This window comes from Colius striatus, chromosome Z, assembly GCF_028858725.1.
Source record: "Colius striatus isolate bColStr4 chromosome Z, bColStr4.1.hap1, whole genome shotgun sequence".
Taxonomy (NCBI): Eukaryota; Metazoa; Chordata; class Aves; order Coliiformes; family Coliidae; genus Colius; species Colius striatus.
Genome location: NC_084790.1, coordinates 52,097,577 through 52,118,482, shown reverse-complemented (window position 1 = coordinate 52,118,482; position 20,906 = coordinate 52,097,577). Strand labels below are relative to the sequence as shown.

Here is a 20,906-nt window from a genome sequence, read left to right as displayed (position 1 = left end):
TTTCATCACTGTGCTCTGCAGATAATCACACAGCTATGACAAAACATTTGAGAAGACATTGAGCATGTATTGTTGAAAGGTCGGCCCTTGTAATGGAAATGGGTTTATGTGTAACATTTCATGCAAGAGTTTAGTGCTCCCTCCTGGAAAGTGAAGAGTATACATTAGTCTCATCTGTCACCTTATTAAAGACTGTAAATGATCACAATAGCTTATATAAGCAATACAAAGCTTCTAATAAGTATTTCACATTATGCTAATTAATGATGCTAACAGAAGGTAAAATAGTGTGAAAACAGCAGAATCCTTTGTTGTCCCCACTAGCTTGAAATCTACCAGCATATAGCAATATATACACAAAATTGGCCTATTTTTATCAAGGTACTTGCTATCTTTATCAACATGTTAAAAAAAAAGTTTATTTTGTCTCTTTCATGACTGACAACTTCAAAGAACTTCACAATATATTCACAGATGTGTCTTTAATATTATGTGTACTTAAAAAGCCAGAGAAGACAATGTAAATGACACAAAATTGGAAAAAGCATTGGTGTTAATATTTTGGCCTCTCATTTCCCAAGAAAACAGGTTTGTGGAGCTTCAGTATGACATTTATGTGAAAGCAAAACCAAGGGCTGGGTTTTTTCCAGTTACTTCTACAAATAACATTTTTTCTTCAGAGCTGAATGTTCTAATGGAAAAAGTAGGATCTTTTATTAGGGCAGTATATCTGGAAAAAGAAATAGCCCAATTTCAGGAAAATGAAGAGGTATTGTCATTTTTAGAACTGGGATTTTTGATACAACTTCAGTGGGATCTTCCACTCCAATGTTTGAAAATAAGAATGTCCACAAGATTTAGTATATATTAACAACTATGGTGTTAGAAAAGAACATATTTTTTATTATCTGTCTATCACTACAAGGACAAATTCCACCAAAATTATATTACGCACCCTCAAAATTAATTTGGATGATGCAAACTATTTTGTATGATGTTACAAACTAAATTTCACTTTGCAATTCATCTCAGAAATTTAAAGCTCAGAGAAAGGCTAAATTTTACTCTAACAATGTTCTAAACATGAGATTTTGTTATGATAATGATCGTGCAGTTCAGACCCTTTCACAACAGAAATAATATATGCTTCAATCTAATTGAGTTTACTTTAGGAAAGTATACTAATATGAAGTATTAGTACTGCACTGTACTGCACCCAGCTGCACTGACTTTTTTCTAAATAAAGGTCATTGTTACCGAAGCTCAAGAAACTGTGTGACTCATCATGTGTAAATAATATTCTACAAAGACTGCATGAAAAATATTGTGGACTTTTATGTGAACTTGACCCAAAAGCTGATCTAGGCTTGGACCTATTTTCTATAACTGCATTTATGATGGCAAGCATTTAGTGTGAGTATGTTATCAGGTCAGCACTTTTCACAGACTATCCTTTTTCTCCTGTTACAGACAACAGTATACTCTGATGTGTGTTTTTCAAATCAATTTTAAAAATAAAAATAATCAAGTCAGAATAGAAAACAGAACAGCTATGCTGAACTATACTCATTAACACACCATAAAATCTAAAGTGGTAGAAGGCATAAAATACAACATTAAATACTTATTCCTATTGATTTGCATTTCATGTCAGAAAAGGGAAGCTGTTTGGACAGATAAATAAAGAATGGTGATACACAGGAACCAATGGACATAAGGATGTTTCAAATTTGCAGCTACATTTTTCTTGGGTAAGCAGGTAAGCCTAGGAATTACTATACCATAAAAAAAGAATCTCATCATAAATTGCAGCCTGGACTTCATGATACACATAGATGTCTGAAGAGGGATGCAAGATCTTAAAAAAGGATTATAAAATGCATCTTCTTTGCTCAGAAACTAAAGTTGGTTTCCTGCTGACCAGCCATCTTCCAGAGACAAAGCAAAACCTCAGGACTCTAATAATCTAGCACCAATTATTATGCCTGATTCCAGTGATTGCACAGATATGTAAGTACAGTATAATACCATTCTTCAACAATTGTAATAGAAAATAGATGGTTACATTTTAAACATAATTTAAGTATGCAGAAAAGATTCATTTCCTGCTAATGACAGCTGTCAGTAATATCTGTCTGAACAGGAAAACCAGTATTCTGCTTCCATGACCAACCAGTCTTTAGGCAGCTTTGTTTCTACAACTGCCTACTTGCTGATTAAGAGTATGCTTGTGTAATGGAGTCCATCTTTCCTGTACTTCTAACTCTTCATAGAGATTTGGCTGGATAAGCCTGTGTTTGTCACCGACACTGTACCTAAGTGGCTATTATCACCTTGATCCTATAGCAGGCAGACCACTCCAGAAAAGGTAATCATAAAGTTTGTGGGTGAACAATACAAATCAAATCACTTGAATAACAAAAGGCATTAGTAACTGTGGGAAACCAAGATGCGGGACTCAGTACAGTGTGAGAAAGAATTGGACTGGCGTGTGAACACAGTGTGCACAGGTAGCTGATTGGAGAAGCCTCCACCTGAACAGGAGATGCAAGCAGTAAACAAGTTATCAGCACAGCTGCTCTGAAGGCAACTGAACAAAACCAATCATGATTAGAAGGAACTAAAAAGGGATGTATAAGTATGGGGATGTTTGTACAAGAAAGGATTCAGATTCTGCTTCTGCTTGCACCATAATCAGGGTCTGTGTCTTCACTTGCTGCAAGTATCCTCTGACAAGTAGTTAGGACTGCCATTTTCTTACTTTCTTTTCTACTTCCTAAAAGTTAGATGCATTTTAGGCAGCAAGTATTGCAATTTTTTGTGCAGTGTACCAGAGGAAAAGTCTGTGCATTTAGTCTTTGTGATAGACAATAGGATGTTAAAACTAGTAAGATTGTCTTGAATAACCTTATCGTTGAAAAAGGAGCAGATACTTACAAGAATCCCTTTTAGCACTATAAATTGTGGAATAATATTGATAAATATTATTGCATTCTTCCTCAACTTCTCTAATTAGTTTATAATCCATGCCTGCTAGAGAAAGAAGCAATCTTCATGCAGTTCCCCATCAGAATTAAAAACATTTTAAGGACACACACGTAGTTTTGCATGGCTTTGCACATTGCTTGCTCTTCTTTTTTGTTAATTTTGGGCTTGTATAAAACATGACAGCTTGCATAAAACATGACACTTTGTAATCTAAGCCTAATACTACAGCAGTGTTCCTCCTTTCAGGTAGCTGTTTCTCATACACCCTCCAGCTACATTCACGCTCATATGGTCTATGGCACAGCTTACTCACTGGTATAAATCAACAGGCTGTGTAGATGCAGATAGGCTGTGTTATAGTTGAGCTTAAGGACATCAATTATCAACGCCAGAAAGCGACATGCAAACCTGCTGATATTATTTTCAATCACACATAGTGACCAGATACATTTTTCATTTGCTCAAGTATGGTTGCAAAACATGTTTAGAAGTGCTGCACTAACGTCGATTTTGTATAATCTGACTGCTCACTGGAAACACCCTAGCAAGGGCAAATGAGTTCTCTTTAAGGCTGATAAAAAGATAACCTCACAGGCATTAGGAAGTTCCCTCTGTTATCTTTAGAACTATTTACAATGGATAGTATCCATCCCTAACCTGCCTTAATATTCTTGACTTTGTGGTAGATATAGAAAGTCATTATTCCTGCAGGTTACATCTCTCCCTTGGAGTAGAGGAGTACCTGTAAAAATGTACCAAAAGAAGAGAGATAGACTAATAAACCTAAGGAAACTGCCACCTGAGGCATTTAGTATCTGTTTAGTTGTTCACACGTAATGAACCCTCATAACTGATGCAACAGGGATGAAACCATGGTCTAAACTTCCTCTTATCTTTACTGCTCAGTTATATTGCCCTGAATCCAAACAGTGGTGTTATGGGAAGCATCTATGTGCAGAGGCTGCAGTTGGGACTACTTTATGTGACAGGACCAGAGGCATTTTTTACTAGGAGGGTGACTGAGCTGTGGCACAGGTTTGCCCAGAGAGATGCTGGAGTCTACCTCCTTAGAGGTCTTCAAAAGACATCTAGACATGGCCCTGGGCAGACAAGTCTAGGTGGCCCTGCTTCAGCAGAGGAGTTGCACAAGATGACCTCCTGAGGTCCTGTCCAACCTCCTGAGGTCCTGTCCAGAAACTATTCTGTGATTCTGTGAAACAAATGAGCATATACTTTGGTCTGGTTTTATCCCTATAAACTGAAAATGGGAGATACTTCCTCTAGCAACTAGAAAACTCCCATGTGTTGAAGTAACCTAAACAAATGGGAAAAAAACAAATATAAAAGTTCATGAAAGGTGAAAAAAGTATAACCATATATCTGAAATACAATCACCCCAATATTTCCTGTAGCCAAATTAAAAGGCACTCACAGAAAACTAGAGTAAGGGTGCAAAACTAGGTAGCCTTACCTCAGTGCCTGGTAAGATCATGGAAGAGATTCTCCTAGAAGTTACAGTGGAGCACATGGAATACAGGAAGATGATGAAGCCACCATGGCTTCACCAAGGGCAAATCATGCCTGACCAACCTAGTGGCCTTCTACAATGGAGTGATGGCACCAGTGGACAAGGGAAGTGCAACTGGTGTCCTCTACCTGGAGTTCTGTATGGTCCCCCACAACCTTCTCACTTCTGAATTGGAGAGACATAGATTTGATGGACAGACTGTTGGTTGGATAAGGAACCAACGGGATGGTCGCATCTGTACAGTTCCAGTGAACAGCTCAATGTCCAAATGTGAACCAGTAATGAGTGGTGTTCCTTAAAGATAACTACAGGGACCAATACCATTTAATGTCTTCATTAATGACATAGATGGTATATTGGAAGGCACCCTCATCTAGTTTACAGACAACACCAAGCTGAGTGGTGCAGTTAATTCACTTGAGGGAAGGGGTGTCATCCAGAGTGACTCTGTGACAGGCTTGAGAGACAGGGACCTGAGAACCCTATGAGGTGCAATAAGGTCAAGTGCAAGGTACAGGCTGATGGATGAAGCAACTGAGAGCAGCCCTCCAGGGAAGGACTTAAGGGTATTGGTGTTTGAAAATTTGGACATGACTCAGCAGTGTGTACTTGCAGCCCAGAGAGCAAACCATAGCCTGGGCTTCATTGCATGGGCAGTAGGTCATGGGAGGGGATTCTCCCTCTCTACTCTGCTTTGGTGGGACCCCACCTGCAGTACTCCATCAGGCTCTGGGGGTCCCAGCACAGGACAGACATGGATCTGTTGGACCACAAAAATGGCCAGAAGCCAGAATACCTCTCCTGTGAGAACAGAGAGAGTTGGGGTGGTTCACCTTGGAGAAGGGAAGGCTTCAGGGAGAATTCTTGTGGCCTTTCAATACTTAAAGGGGATTATAAGAAAGATTGAGAGAGAGATTTTAATAGTCTGTAGTGATAGGACAATGGGTAATGGTTTAAAACTAAAAAAAGGTAGATTTAGACGAGATATAAGGAAGAATGTTTTTATGATGAGGGTGGTGAAACACTGAACTGGGTTGTCCAGAGAAGTTGTAGATGCTTCATCCCTGGAAGTGTTCATGGTCATGTTGCATGGGGCTCTGAGCAACCTGATCCAGTGAAAGATGTCTCTATCCATGTCAGGGAAGTTGGACTACATAATCTTTTCAAGTCTCTTCCAATCCAAACCTTTCTACAGTTCTAAGATGCAAATCTAATCTTCATACTCCTTGTACTCCAAGTAATTTTCTCAGAAGGATTTAAAGAATCCCCTTATCTCTTTTTTTTTTTTTAATGGAAGTCTAAGAAACCAGCCATTTCCTATAAATTTTTACTAACAGATTGCTGTACTTACCATATGAAACTTACATATATCCTACTTTTTAATCTTTAATCTGTTATTAGTGTTTAATGTACTCTGTACCAAATATAAAACCAGTATGATTTCACACATGTAGCATGTGAGAAGCAGTCTTTCTTATAGCAACTGCAAATTGGAATTTCTTAACCACTCTTCAAAGTCATAGTGCATTCTATAGTTACATTGTATTCCTTTAGATGAATTCAAATGGAGTATTATTTGATCATTTGGAAAAACCTCTTGAATAAGCCCGCAAAGGCTTATTAACTTGGATTATCCCCACATAGATTCCCAGAGTGCAACTCATTAAAGCAGGATTCAACCCTTTCATCATGGGTGCTCTCCTTTGTGACTCTCTTTCTTGAGTTAAGTTGATTTGGTACAAACATGAGATTTTTAATACTACCCCTGTCCTAACAGGACATATTATAAGGCTATGGCTCAATGATCATACTTGGTAAGAAGGGTGTATCTACAAGCAGCTCCTGGAAATTGACAAAGTGCATGGTTTAGGTATGCAGGAAATACATAGAAAATGCCCTCACTATTAGCAGACTGGTAATTTTAAGGGTTTTATAATGTATTACTTTACTTAAGAAACTGATTATGAGAATTTACCACATATTTTAAAAAATACCCTAGATTTTTATACTTGCTACATAAATCTATTGTACATACAAGGGACTGAGGTTCTACCTGGAGCTCATTTAATATATTAAAATTTTAAAAAGAAAAAATAGTTAAAACAAATAGCTTGGCCTATACAATGGAGTCTGCACAATACTTTAATTAGTGTTTTATTATATCCATGTTGCAAGGGTTTTATTGAAATTCAATCAAAAGATGATGGCTTCAGCGTCATAAGGGGTTGCACTGAACAGAAATCTGCTACCAAAGTACGTACAAAATGACCTTTCTGCCACCAAAACCATTTTGCTCTGTACTTGATCCCTCTGCAACAGTCTTTGCCTTTTAGAGTAATTTCACATGAACCTTCAGAACTGGGACTCTGTACAATACATTTAAGCTGACCTTTTCGTTTCAGGTAGAAATAATTTAAACGTATTGTCATCCTTAATATAAAGTAGAATTCATGATACAATTTGAGAATTAGGTAGAGGTTTGTGTTGTATCACAGGCTTTTTAAAATTTGAAGTTTTTACCTAAATGTTCACTTTAATATCAAGTCTTTGGGTTTTTTTAATATATATTCATGCACGTAAACTCATCCTTAAGTACACTTCTTAAAACTAGAACAGGAAAAGAAAGTTATGTTTGGCAACTGGACAGTTCAAGGGAAATAAAATTATAGAAGTAAATGCTAAAAATTTGTTTTACAACACTGGTAAAATGCAGACATTGGTTGTCTGTAGATACAGTTGAGAAGTATGTCTTTTGGGAGGGTTTTTAATTGCAGAAATGCATGACTGAAAGTTAAGTGATATGTTAGGCAGCTGCATTGGTGCTCTTGATAGTTCTCTGACTTGTATTTTATGTGTTGAAATGTTTTGAATGTATAGCACTGGTGGTCAGGGCCTTAAGTAGATGCTCAAAGCACAATTTTCTTCACTTGAAGTCAAAACAAATAGCTACTACTGCAAGACCTATGTGGAAGCTGAAATAGTAAACTAGACTAGCCAAATAAAAGTTAGAAAAGTAGAAAATCTCTCTGTGAATGCTGTGTTTATCCTAACACACTGCTGAGACAAACTGACTGAAACTCAGCTTTTATGGTCTCTCAGATGTAGACTGCTCAGCTGCTGTACATTAGAGCCCACACTTTTATTAACAATAAGCTATTTTTTGTCAACAGTTTAAAAAATTTTTTTTCATCTTTTTTGGTTTCTGCATATAAATCCTATAATTGGGAAGTAGAGACATTTGCAACATGCAATCAAGATACTTTGTAATTACTATCTATGACTGAACTTAACAAGGATGATCTGCTTTTTCAGGTCCTATGCTGACTTCCAGCCACCAACATCTAACACTCTGAGCTCACCATAAAGATCTCCTGGTGTTGCACACTAATGAGGGGTTTCCTTCCCTTTTTTGGTCCAAAGCAGCAGGTCATTTGGAAAGAGAATTACAACTTACTTTTAAGCGATACTTCAGGTTTTATTTTGAAGAACATGTAAAGCTGGACAGGAATGTTATTTATCATGTAATTTTAAAAATATTGCTTGACTATGCAGATGTTTTCTGAGATCCTGCTCAGTTTTCAGCAACTTAGCTCTGGCTACTAGACAGGTAAACAGTAGGAATGCTGCCTTAACCTAAGGGATGCTAAAGGCTTGCTCCTTCACTTCTGCATGTGAGATGAACATCATTATACATAAAAATCCCACTAAAACAAAAGGAACTACTCACATACCTGCATTAAAAACATACATGCAAATCTTTGGCAGGATTAAAAAAGGCGGGAAGCAACAGAGTGGGCCAACACACCCAGATGGGTAGAAGGAATAAAGAGATAGGAAGATGTTGTTATCAGGGCAGGTTGTATGTGCAGCTTACAACTTTGAAGGCATCTGAAGGCCTGATTTTAAAGTTTGACCTCGTTTTAAACAAATGTTATGCTTGTCATGTAACAGCTGTTTCTGATGCAGCTGCAGCTCCAGTGCTCATGATTGATAACTCACACTAAATTATAACAAGACTGCTAACACAACATTTTGGATCACGTCACTGCTATTTTTTTACAGAACCGTGTTTAGTACGGTTTGGCAAGGTGATCAGATATCCATCATGCTTCACTAATAACACCAGGGTACACCTTATGTAACCATCTGGGAGGTGGCTGATGTTGTACTGAGGAACCGGTACAGAGCCCAAAATTCTGCTGGTCCTCAAGGAACCAGTGCATAGTTTAGTCAAGTGACTGCCTTGAGAATGATTAAGAAAGAAGTGAGGTTGCACGTGAATTTACAGTGAATGGAACATTCACAATGCCTGTAAATACTCCTGTAAATTACGCCTTGCCAGTTATGTCCAAATTTCAGTAAGAGTTGCATTATGAAGAAGTAAACTCAGGAACTCTGAAGAAAGAGGAACAAAATTTTACAGCTCTAAATTAGCCTTTTGAGTATCAGCAAGAAAGCTAACACAATGATCTGTAAATCCTCTTATTTTGAAAATTCCTTTAAAAAAACCCCAAATCACAACGGTAAAAACACTTCTTGTGAAGATATATTACTCTGCTGTTAGCAGAACAAACTGCACTTGAGTCATGTAAAAATGACCTACTCATTTTGAAGAAAGAGAAACATGATGTTCTCCTAGCAAATACATGCAATTTCTACCATACTATGTAAAGAAGAATATTCTTACTTAAAAAAAAAAAAGGAATCATATTCAGAACATGATGATATCAGAAATACTGAATATTTCACTGTTGAATCAAAACAAAAAATAAATGTATAACATTATAACAATGGTTAAATTTCACAACGGCTCTTACTAGTTAAACCTTTGCAAGCCTTTGTGAAATTAAGACAGATTAATTGTTACGACTCTGTTACTTTGTAAGGCTTTAGTAAAACAAATGAACAGTTTGTTCAAATGACCACAGCTGGGAAAAGCTGCCAGAAGACTGACCCTAAAAATAGGAAAAAAGAAAATAACCCAAACCCTCTAAATATCAGCCATTTGTGCTCTTTATTCAAGCAAGTTTCCAAATGATTGGGAATGGTGGCAGAATCCTGCAGCTCATCTGATGGCTTCTCAATACCATGTCTCAGTCTTGTGACTATTCCACCATAAATTTAAAACTAATTCCCAAAGGATACAGAAAGGTACACTGATTTGTATTCTGCCATGGGAAAGGCACATCACAGTGGAGCTAATTTTATCCTCTGTGACTGCAAACCCCGTGTATTCCAATAATTTGCTGAGGAGGTGGAGTTTCTCTGCATACTTTTCTCTCTGGCATGGAGACTTGTCCTTAGTTTATATTACCATTATACTATTTGTTCTTCAATGTGTTAGCAAACTCAGTTACCTTGTACTTACATCAGCACCCTGGAAACAGTTTTTGCCTCTGGTGATGAGACTTGAAAAGGAGGCCCGTGTTTTCATTTAAGCTAGCAATACATGAAAATAACCGACTTGATTTCTTACTGGCACCACAGAGCACAGACCAGCTGAGAGTCGGCACTTCCTTGGGGAAAAGACACCAAAGTCTAGCAAATAGCAAGCTCAGCTGCAGGAGTACAGTGTTCCTACAGCAGAACTTCAGAATTTATTTGGCTTAGGGAGGAAAGAGGGGAGTTAGATTTATTTTTCAATCATCAGGAAGATTTTTTTTCTTTTCAGAGATGAAAGGACAAAGAGAAAAAAACCTGCAGGGATGTGTATGCTTTTAGTATTGATGCCATAAGTCAACCCCTCACTTCCCGGGAGCTCTAACTTAGGCACCAGGGCACTTTCCTGCTCCTTGTGGAGAAGGGACCGCCACCCTCCGCCCTGCCGCCAGCAAGCAGCTCCTCCAGCAGCCTGGGGGTTTGCTAAAGCAGAACAGATTGGGGAACGAACTCCTGGAGTGAGACATGAGAGTTTCCCATAGCCAGCTTCGTCAGCGCAGACTTCGTTAGGGCAAACTTAGCTGCAAGAGCGCAGCTGGGAGCTGCACCTTCTCGGGGCCAGGGGAGGACTGGCCGGGGCGGCCGCTCGCCGGCCGCAGAAGCAGCGGGGCAGAGGCGGGTGCGCGTGTGTGTGTGTGTCGAAGAGGACCAGCCCGGTGATCGGAGTCGAGCAGACAGATGGCTCCAGAACCAGGTCTGCCGGGGAGGAGCCGTCTCGCCCCCTCTCTCGCAGCCTGGTCACTTGCCGTGGCCAGTTCTCAGGCTGAGGCTGACGAGAAATAGTCGGGAGGTACGAGGAGAGAGCCCCTTACCTGTTGATTTTCAGGGCGAATGCCCTCCTGTCTGCGGCGGGTAAAGTCGCCATGAGGGAGAGCAGCTGCGGATGCCGGCTGCCGACGAGGACCGATGCCGGCTGTATGCACGAAGGGCGGCTTTAATTTATTTATGTTTGGTTTTGGGTTGTTTATTTTTTTTCCTTAACTGCATGCTCCGGGCTAAAAAGCCGGCGGTCTTCTGACAGTTCTGAGTGTCAACTTCCGCATTTCACCTTCCTCACCGAAATCGGCCGGCGTGGGAGGGATCTGCCCCTGTGCACAGCTGGCTCCTCACCCTCGCCGGTGTCTGCCCCGCTGCGCCGCTCCCCGGCAGCTCCCACGCATCCTCACTAAATCTGATTTCGGAAACGGCGGTGCGGGTGCCAGACTCCCCTGCCACCCTCGACCGCGCGTCGTGCGCTGCTCTACGGGGCGGGCGGGCGAGGAAGCAGCGGCCACTGCTGGGTACCGCTGGGCCCCGGTTGCCGCCGGTCCCGCCTGCCGCCTGTCGGGAGAGCAGGCGCTGCCCCCGGGCCGGGCCGGGCCGGGCCGGGCCGGGCCGGGCAAGCCTGGGCAAGACTGAGCGGGAGACAAGCCGGCGCCCACCGCTCCTCAGGCAGTGGAAACAATCACGGTTCTTCCTTCGGCCCCGCCGGCACACGTTTAGAGCTGTTGGGTAAGCAGAGACATCAGCTCTTTACTTGGCGTGGTATTTTGTCAATACGCCCGTGCACCTGAGATATTCTTCTCTTACCCCTAAACGACTTGAGTGTCGAAGAAAAACTCACACCTTCCAACCACAGATGCCAGCTCAGCTTGGCACAAAGCAGGACCCACACTTACTACAGCTCAACTTTTATTTAAAATGGCCATTTGTATGTATCTTGTGATTGTGTTACAAAGTGATGTCTCCCCACTGGTATTCTTAAGTCAGCCTTTGTGCAGATTTCATTGCTTCTTCAGATAAGCAGAACTCAGAGTTCATTTGCAAGAGGAAAAAACAGAAGCCATACGTGGTTTTTACAGATGACTTTTAGAGTAGCAGAAGAAATCCAGTTCCGTTTTTATTGACTCTATACCTTGGTAGCAACGTTAGCATTTGCCCAGCGAAAGGCACGCATAGTTTATCTCTCCATTCTCAGTGAGCTGAAGGGTATCTAGAGGAAAACAGTAGGATCTGAGACAAGGAATGCATGTCTATCCACAGCCTACCAGGTTGGTTTTTTTTTCTTTTTCCCCTGTTATGACCCACTTTTCCAACTTTTGTTTTTTCTTAAAAGAGTAAATTAGCAGTGACCTCTTCACCAGCAGTGGCATCCCTGCAAAGAATGCTATTTTGTTATAGAGTATGGCAGCATCACATCCACCATTAAAAACATCTTTGCATCCCAGGATAGTCGTGGATGACAAAGCCCTGCAGAAGTTTTGTTACCTGAGTATTTTTAGAGGATATACCTCTGATGCTTGACCAGAAACTAAATTAAGTCCATGGGAGTGTTCTCAGTATCTTTTATAATGGTAATTTGCATCCTTGGCAAATATATGGGTAACAGTTATCTGGTTATCTTGTAAGAATATCTGGAGGTTCACACCAACAGGAAACCTGTGATGATCTCTACATGCCAGCAACATACAATGCCTGTTAATGTTTACTCATATTCCACATTCCTACAACCCCACTGGCTGGAAGAGTATAATGTAGCCAGAGCAACTATATGCCTTCTCCTTAGAGGAAGCTGATGGACACACCATCAAGCACAGTGCTCTCACTATATCCAGATCCTGTCTGATTCTAATAAAACCTAAGTGATTTATTCAAGACTTTTAAAAACAAAATAATGACATGTCATTTGCCATTACTCCAACTGACATATTAAATAGATTGGGAATGGAGCACTGAACTGTCTTTAAAAAGAATAATGAAAAAGTCACTCTTAGATTTAAGTTTCATTTCTGTGTTGGTGAAACAGGAGAAAGGGAACTTAGATAGCTTTGCAGCTTTCTGGTTTTTGTCATAAAACATTCAACTCTAAAAAAAGAAAAGATGAAAAATAAAAAAAAAATAAATAAAAAATAGATAAATAATGAAATAAATGAAAGCATGTTTTCTTTTTCCATTTGTTTGTGTAAGTTCTTGTGAAGAAATAAAAATGTTACTGGGCAGATCCTCAACAGAGAGCTTCTCTAAGAGAAATGTTTCTTTGCTCACTTTCGCAGTAAACTGAACTGTCATCTTCTTACATACAATTACGCAACTTCATAGATGATGTATGTTGATATTTAAATCTTGACTATAAGCCTACACTTCTGTTCTAATGTCCTCAGTTTCACTGTCTCACATCACAGAATCACAGAATGGTAGGGGTTGGAAGGGACCTCTAAAGATCATCTAGTCCAACACCTCTGCTCAAGCACGTCCACCTAGGTCAGGTCACTCAGGAAAGTATCCAGGTGGGTTTTGAAAACCTCCAGAGAAGTAGACTCCACATCCTCCCTGGGCAGCCTGTGACAGGGCTCCCTCACCCTTATAGTAAAGAAGTTTTCCTTAGAGTTTAAGTGGAACTTTTTTTTATTCCAGCTTTTGTCCATTACCCCTTGTCCTGTCACTGGATACTACAGAAAAAATTGTTGCCCATCCTCTTGACATAGGCCTTTCAAATACTTGTAAGTATTAATGAGGTCCCATTCATTTTGGGCACACAAGTCATAAAAAGCAGCAGTGTTAAAAAGCAACTGTGTTGACTGAAGTAAGATCTTCCTTCTCTTACATGGCAGATGAATAATCTGGCTTCTTCAAAGACCAATAAAATCCAGTTGTTAGGAGAAGTTGTCAGTCCAAATACAAATAAGAAAATAGAGACTGTTTAATACAGAAGTAAACACAGACATCAGTCAAGAAGGAAGTACCCAGGGAAGTATGCAAATAATGCTAAAGTTACACCTCTGCTTACTAGCTTGTATTTTGATATATACATTGGCCTGCTCAGCAGCTATTGAGCTGATTGCAAAACTGAACTTCTGTGTCTGCATTGCTTTGTAGGTTAACAATCATTCAAAAAATCTGGCATCATGGTATGAATTTGCAGCAACTCTGTTTCCTGTGACGCTGAACTGCATGGCACTATATTGACCATTAGTACCATAAAGGAATTTCCCTTTCCAGCAGCCATAGTTTTAAGACTAAGATTATTCGTAGTCTATTTATTATTAAGATTATTCTGCGTAATGTTGAAATGCCAATTATTTTCTTTTCCTGTTGTTTCAATCAGACCATACTCCTCTTGCTGTTGCATCAGGAATGAGTAGGTTGCAACACTATATAGTGCACCTTCTTCCTCATTCTCAAGCCTCTTACAGTCATCTTCCCCAATTCTCCTCACAGAGCCTTCAACACTTTTCTCCATAATCCAAATCAGTCCAAAGCAAATGGCTTTGCTTGCACTGAGATCTTCAGCATTTGGGAAAGAACTAGCTTATATCAATTGCAGCCACCTAAAACAGTGTTTGTAAGCGATTTCCTGGTACCCATCAATGCTTTGTGAGGTTGTATGTCTGGCCTACAAATATCTTAGAATAAAAGACTCCAACTGTGCCACCCAGAATTAAGTTTGCCACACTCGTTTTAGCTGCTGCCACAATAAAATATGCATGTTTTGCATTTATCTTTACAAAGTAGGCTTTCCTATACAGTTCAGTAGAAACACAAAGACAGTCAATACAGCAAAATTCTAGTGTTTTAATGTAGACTTTAGAGAAACCAAAAGGAAACTCAGAAACCACTGTATTTATTTTAGGTGATTTTGTTTACAAAAAATAAAAAAACAACTGAGCACTGTCATGTGAACTGGTGAAAAGCAGAACAGCTTTAAGAATCAGGACACTGGTTTCACCACCTTTTTCTTCTTCCCCAGTACTATATATCTCACAGAAATGTACATGAAATTTCAATGGCACAAATAGCCTTATTTTTGAAAGGCAACTTAAAACCTTTTGTATGCTCCGGGATGCTAAGCTACTAATCCCCAAAGTCTGATTTTTTTCTTCCTCTGCTCTACAGCTTTCCTATAGTGAAAATAATCGATCCCTAATAACCAAACTATGCAAAGTTGAGCAGTTTCAGCAAAAACATATACCAATGGCCAGGGATCTAAAAGATATAGCTTTGAAAAGCTACTCAGGTTTTTCCTTTAAAACAGGATACAAGGGGATAATGTGATTGGCTAAAACAAGAACACAAGAAAGATACATCTTACCATGCATTAGTCCTAAAAGTCTACAAATCAACAGACTATATACTTACACTCTAGTATAATGAATAGATTAGATGTATTGTCTTCCACAGTTAAGGAAACAGTAAATCCACAATTAATTCTTGTCAGCTACTGGTATTATTTATTTACTTATTATTTATTATTGTTTACTAAAGATACCTAAGCCTGTCACTGTGTTAAACAAAAGTTTCACACATGTGCTGCTGACATTCCACAGAGCTAGCAGAAATATTGTGACTACAACCAAAGCAAAAACCTGCATTTCTCTCACAAATCAAGATTTTAGTAATTTGCTTTTGAACTTATTATCTGGACAATCATGTAGCTACAGGTATTTCTGATGGAATTGATACAGTTGTATCCCCAAGGACAAGATGAATTAATGGTTATAGAAGTTATTTGATTGCATTTTTTAGACCGGACTTTGACATGCTTGTTATAATCAGAATGACTGAGGAAAACCAAACTATTTAGCATGGAATACTATCAAATACCATCAGTATTAAATAAATGGTTTTAAACCTATGTAAGATTCAAGGATAAATACTAAGTATATTTACTTCCATATAAGCCAACAAACATAGAAATAATATGAAGCTCAATGTATTCCATCAGTCTATACTGAAACCACTATTACTGGATCTCATATTGAGACCAGAGACCCACACCTGAGTTTTGAGAAGTTTGCATATACAAGTATGTCTCAGGCAAATAATTTCTCCACACCTTCCCCAACACTACTACATTTATACCTTATGATGTGAAGAAATGGAAGATATATTACCAATTTGTTAAACCAGTGGTCCACAAAAAGCTGGGGAGTTTGCATCACTTAAAATTTACTATTGGTATGGACTGGATCATCTTTCTTAGGAGGAAAGGCTTACTGTAAGACCCGGGGCTATTTAGTCTAGAAAACAGAGGGAGGACCTCATCAACACTTTTAAGTACCTAAAGGCTCGATGTCAAGAGCACCGGGTGATACTTTTTTCTGTAGACTCCACCAACAGGACTAGGGATTATTGGACGCAAGCTGGAACACAGAAAGTTCCACTTACACACGAGGAAAATATTCTTTACAGTGACGGTGAGGCAGCCCTGGCACAGGCCGCCCAGAAAGGGCGTGGAGTCTCCTTTTCTCTGGAGGTTTTCAAACCCGCCTGGGCACGTTGCTGTGTGACCTGAACGAGGTGAACCTGCTTTAGCAGGGCTTTGGACTGGATGATCTCTATAGGTGAGATCACCCCACCATTCTGTGACTCTGTGATGCCTTATACAGGTACTTCCCCTATCACGTCTAATCGAAAACACAGCAGGTTCAGTTTGTAGCTTTATTTGGTTATTAGCAGAAGCCAGCACAACCACAGACGCCGGGACGTCTTCAGTGTTCCCCGTGGGTCAGGACCAACGTTTCCCTTTCACAGAACAGCCTGAGGAGCCGCTGCCCGTCCACGCCTGCCCGCTCCGCTGGGCGCCGCTGGGCGCAGCGCCCCGCCTCAACCCACCCCGGTGCCCGCCCGCCCGCACAGCTCGAGGCTGCCCGCCCCGCTTCGCCCCACTCCGCCCCTCCCGCGCTGCGCCTGCGTGCGGGACGTGGCCGCCGCGAGGGCTGTAGGCGCACGCGCAGGGCCAGCCTGCCTGTGGCTGACGTGGGTGGCGCGGCTGACGTGGGTGGTGTGGCGACTGGCTGTTGCCGATCAGAGCTGTCCGGCGCCGGGGCCGTGGCAGCGGCGACACCAGTAGCGGCAGCAGTAGCGGCGGCAGCGGCGGTGGTGGCAGTGGTGGAGGGGTAGCGCAGGAAGGCGGCTGAGGGGAGAGTGGTGACTTGCCCCGCCATCTCCCTCATCTCTAGCCGGGGCTGCGCTGGGCTTCGGCGCCCTCATGGAGGACGAAGACTGCCCCGACTTGATTCCGATAGACGCCAACAGTGCGGAGGAGACCAAGTGTAGCCCCAGCAGGAAGATCCCGGTGACGATCATCACGGGATACTTAGGTGAGCAGCGCCCTGGCCGCGCTTACCGGCTCTGGGGAGAGCTGTGCGGCGGCCTGCGGGCCTCGTTTTGTCGGCATTGGGAAACCCTGAGCGACAGGAAGGGCTGCAGCGGGACTCTGTGCTGCGGGGCGGAGGAGAGGGGCCGACAGCAGCAAGATCAGACAGCAGCCTCCGTGCCTGCGAGGTGGGCAAGAAAGGGAGACTCTGAGGGCAGAGCAGCAAGGAGTCCTTAGCGCCGCTCATTCCCTGCCTTGTATGCGCTAAGTCCTCACGTTGTTGCTGCTCAGCGTGAGATACGCACCACGACTTTGAACATCTATACGGGCTCCCGCTGTTGCTTTTACCGGCCAGTTTTCAGGATCCCGTTTGTGCTGGTGACGTTTGACATATCGCTTTTTGCCCCTTGGTGTCAGAATAGCGTTTACCTCTTTAAATTGTAACCTTAAAATGTGAGGTTCAGCTTCTGTGTCTTAAAGCAACACAGATATTTGAAGCTTCAAATCAGGCTAAATTTAGAATCGCCAGCACTACTCTGAAAGTTGAACCTTTATGTAGCATCATAGTATCAAAAAACCCAAAGGGCAGGGAGGGAAGGTTGCTTTATGAAATTTCCTTGGTTATGATCTTGTATATGGGATCAAACCGTAATAATTCTGTAATGCAGTGTTACAGAAGCTGTTAACACCTTATTTAACAGTGCCTGACATTAGCAGCAGTAATAGTAGCATATCAACACTTGATTAAAAATGATAAAAAAGGAGTTGGTCAGAAAAGGCAGTGGGAGGGAGGAGAAAAAGTGCATCTTTTGTAAAAATGAGCTCTGTAGGAAAAGACTGCCTGACTGGTAGGGAACTTGTAAGTATATCAAACTGACACCTAAGAGAATGGCAAAGTGTGGGTCTTTTAGAGTAGAGATTTAATGTGCTGATTACAATGTGCTGACGTGTGTGAGGTGACAGAGTGCAGGGTACAAGAGTGAAAACTCCTGCTTCGGAAGAGATCAGATTTGTCTGAAGTGTGCATGTACACAACCGTATTTGCTTTTTATTTGAAAATTTAAGCTTTTTCTAACATTCTAATAGAAGTATGATCTATGTTTTAGGAGCTGGGAAAACAACTCTTCTAAATTACATACTGACAGAACAGCATAATAAGAGAATAGCGGTTATTCTGAATGAGTTTGGAGAAGGTATGTAAACCTGCAGAAACATTTTTTTTTAGCCATAAAATGACAGATAAATAAAATTTCTGGAAATCAAGAACATTGTAGATTTAAATCCATTACTGAAATTGTTGACGTGCCTTCAAAATGACAAAGCCTTTTGCCTGGTGTTCATAAAATAATGCTGTGCCTTAGTCTGTTTTGTACATAAATTCAGTCTCTCAAAGTCAGGTAAATGAGTACATCACCCTACTGGAAGTGCTATACCTGCATACTCAGTTTCAAGCAAATGGAAATTTAAATAACTTGTTGCTAGATAGCATCTTCTTTTTGTTTCTTTCCCCTCAGCTGCATAGAGATCATGAATTGTCCCAGACCAAGAAAATGGGGAGATGTGTCCTTGGTTCCTGTGGTTCTTTGAACTCTTTGCTTTCCTTCTCAAGATCTTTAATTGCTACGGCAATACTTTCAAATCTGTACTGTAGTCAGGGCTGCTTACTGTTTGTACTGTGCTGGTGGCATTTTATTTGTTTATTTTTCATCAGCAAAGATGTATGCCACTTTTCTGGTCATGGAGCCTAAAATAAAATGTATAGACAGAGCTTTTATTTGATGTGGAGATGGAGGCTGACTTTCTTTTAGCAAAGTTTCTGTCACTGATGCTGTACTATCATGCTATGGATTTTGGTCATTGTAGAACCAGATGGACTCTGGCTTTTAAATTTCTCATAAAATGGTAAAATACTAATTTCTGAAGAGCATGTCAGGAACGTGGTCTCACAAGAAAAAAAAAAAAGAAGAATAAAAATGTATACCAAATTGACTCTTTAATATCTGTCTTGCAGGCATTGTCGTGCACATGTGCAGACTAAAATTATATTAATAATTGCATTTTCAGGGAGTGCCTTGGAGAAATCCCTAGCAATCAGTCAAGGGGGAGAGCTCTATGAAGAATGGCTGGAGCTCAGAAATGGCTGCCTATGCTGTTCAGTAAAGTAAGGAAAGTCTATTGTAGAAGTTTCTAACAATGGGTTTTGTTAGAATTGAGGAAAGAAGACACCCAGGATTTGATTCCTAAAACTGATGGTAATATTGATTCAGACTTCTTTTGTCAGATAAAAAAAGACTTGGAATTTGGGAGACAGAAATTTATTTCCTTGCTGTCTTACTGGATTTGGACTTGATGTCTTTCAGGAAAATAGTCTAAATACCAACTTACACAGTGCTGGTGTAATGTAGAGTAGGGAGCTTCCCTCTTCGTGCTTTTATATAGTGAAGCTTTCGTATAGATACCTAAAGATTCAGGCAGGCTGGAATTAGGACTCAGATTCCCTAATTCCCACATTAAATACTTACTCTGTGTTCCTTTCTCCCTATGCTGGTTAATAGTTGAGTATTGTATACCTCAGAAAGGGTGGAGGGAGAACCTTTTGGTGACCTAATGAAGCATGGTGTTCCAAAATGTCAGCCTTTGCTCACGTTAAAAAGCAGGAGTGTATTTGTTTCTTTGACGTGGTTTCGCCCTGTTTGTTTGAATGTTGGATTGTTTGCGCTAAGTTTGTAATGAAGATAATGGCCTGTTTGTCCTGAAAATTTGGAAGAACTGGTCCTGTGCCTTACATTAGGATAGTAAGCGTTAAATAGAAGCCCTTATTAGCGTTGTGTTGTACTGGGATGTCGGGAATGCTGCCATTGGTACCATGTTTTATATGCATTGTTTTCTTATATAGAATACATTTTGGCTTCAGGCAGACTTCCTCAACTGAGATTTAAATAAATGACACGTCTTAATTTTGCTATAGCTGATGTGGAAAGGTAGAAGAGGATGGTTCAGTTCTCCCTTCAGTTATGTGTTTACACAGCCTTACTATCCTTTACAGGGTGTTCAGTGTTTAAAAACAAATCTTCATTTAAATATTTTTTATTATGTCTACTGAGTGTACACAAATACTGTTTTCAGACTAAGTGAAATAGAAAACAACAGTTTGACTAATATTAGAGCAGCACCTTGATGCATGACTTTTCATTGTAGACTAGAAGTCCTGATGCAGATTTTTCCTTTGGTGGTATTTAGGCTATGTTCTACATCAGAAGATACATGTATAAACATGTTTTAATTGTTTCTTCTTACAGGGACAATGGTGTGAAGGCTATTGAGAACCTGATGCAAAGAAGAGGAAAATTTGACTATATATTGTTGGAAACAACTGGTTTGGCAGATCCAGGTAGTTGACTAGGGTTTTCATAGCCATGAAGATTACTTCTTTTTATGAAGTGGTTATTTGCTCACTGGTCAGTTGACTCTGCAAAATGTAACATAAAGTAGTGACTTGTCAGGCACATGCTTTCATTGCTGCAGAGACTGAAACTGAATTGGGTAAGGTGCAGAAGCAGGGTTTTGGTTCGTTTGGTTTTATGTTTTGGTTTGGTTTTTTGAACGTGCTCTAAGTTGTCTCTAAAGCTTAGCAGAAGTCTGTTTCTATCAAGAGAAGATACCAGGCTTAGAGAAGAGAAGCACACTAAGACTAGTAGGTTTTAGTAGGCTTTTGTTTTTCTACATTTTTCCTTCTAAAGTATGAATTATTAGCATCAGAGGTATAGTTAAATTGGATGTGATAGGCTGTTATTTTGGGAAGTTGTAAAATATGCTGTGAAACTGATAGGTGCAGAACAATAATAGATCTCACAAATTCTTTGTCTTTAGTGACCT

General features: G+C 40.5%; 2 protein-coding genes across 5 annotated transcripts in view; one reads left to right on the top strand and one right to left on the bottom strand.

The window, feature by feature from the left end:
- DOCK8 (dedicator of cytokinesis 8) overlaps positions 1 to 10,792 on the bottom strand; it is an 87,774-nt gene extending 76,982 nt beyond the window's left edge. Inside the window, exon 1 of the mRNA XM_062017786.1 lies at positions 10,768 to 10,792. The gene's annotated coding sequence lies outside the window, so the exon portion shown is untranslated. The remainder of the gene's footprint in view (positions 1 to 10,767) is intronic.
- A 5,919-nt stretch (positions 10,793 to 16,711) lies between these two features.
- ZNG1A (Zn regulated GTPase metalloprotein activator 1A) overlaps positions 16,712 to 20,906 on the top strand; it is a 28,084-nt gene continuing 23,889 nt past the window's right edge. For 2 of the 4 annotated variants that reach the window (XM_062018251.1, XM_062018252.1), the window contains exons 1-4: positions 16,712 to 17,034; positions 18,137 to 18,223; positions 19,095 to 19,191; positions 20,330 to 20,421. In XM_062018251.1, the coding sequence (XP_061874235.1) occupies positions 16,923 to 17,034; positions 18,137 to 18,223; positions 19,095 to 19,191; positions 20,330 to 20,421 (388 nt within the window). In that variant the 5' untranslated portion in view covers positions 16,712 to 16,922. Of the gene's footprint in view, positions 17,035 to 18,136; positions 18,224 to 19,094; positions 19,192 to 20,329; positions 20,422 to 20,906 lie in introns of those variants that run through there. The other 2 variants (XM_010207636.2, XM_062018253.1) reach the window with 2 other exon arrangements.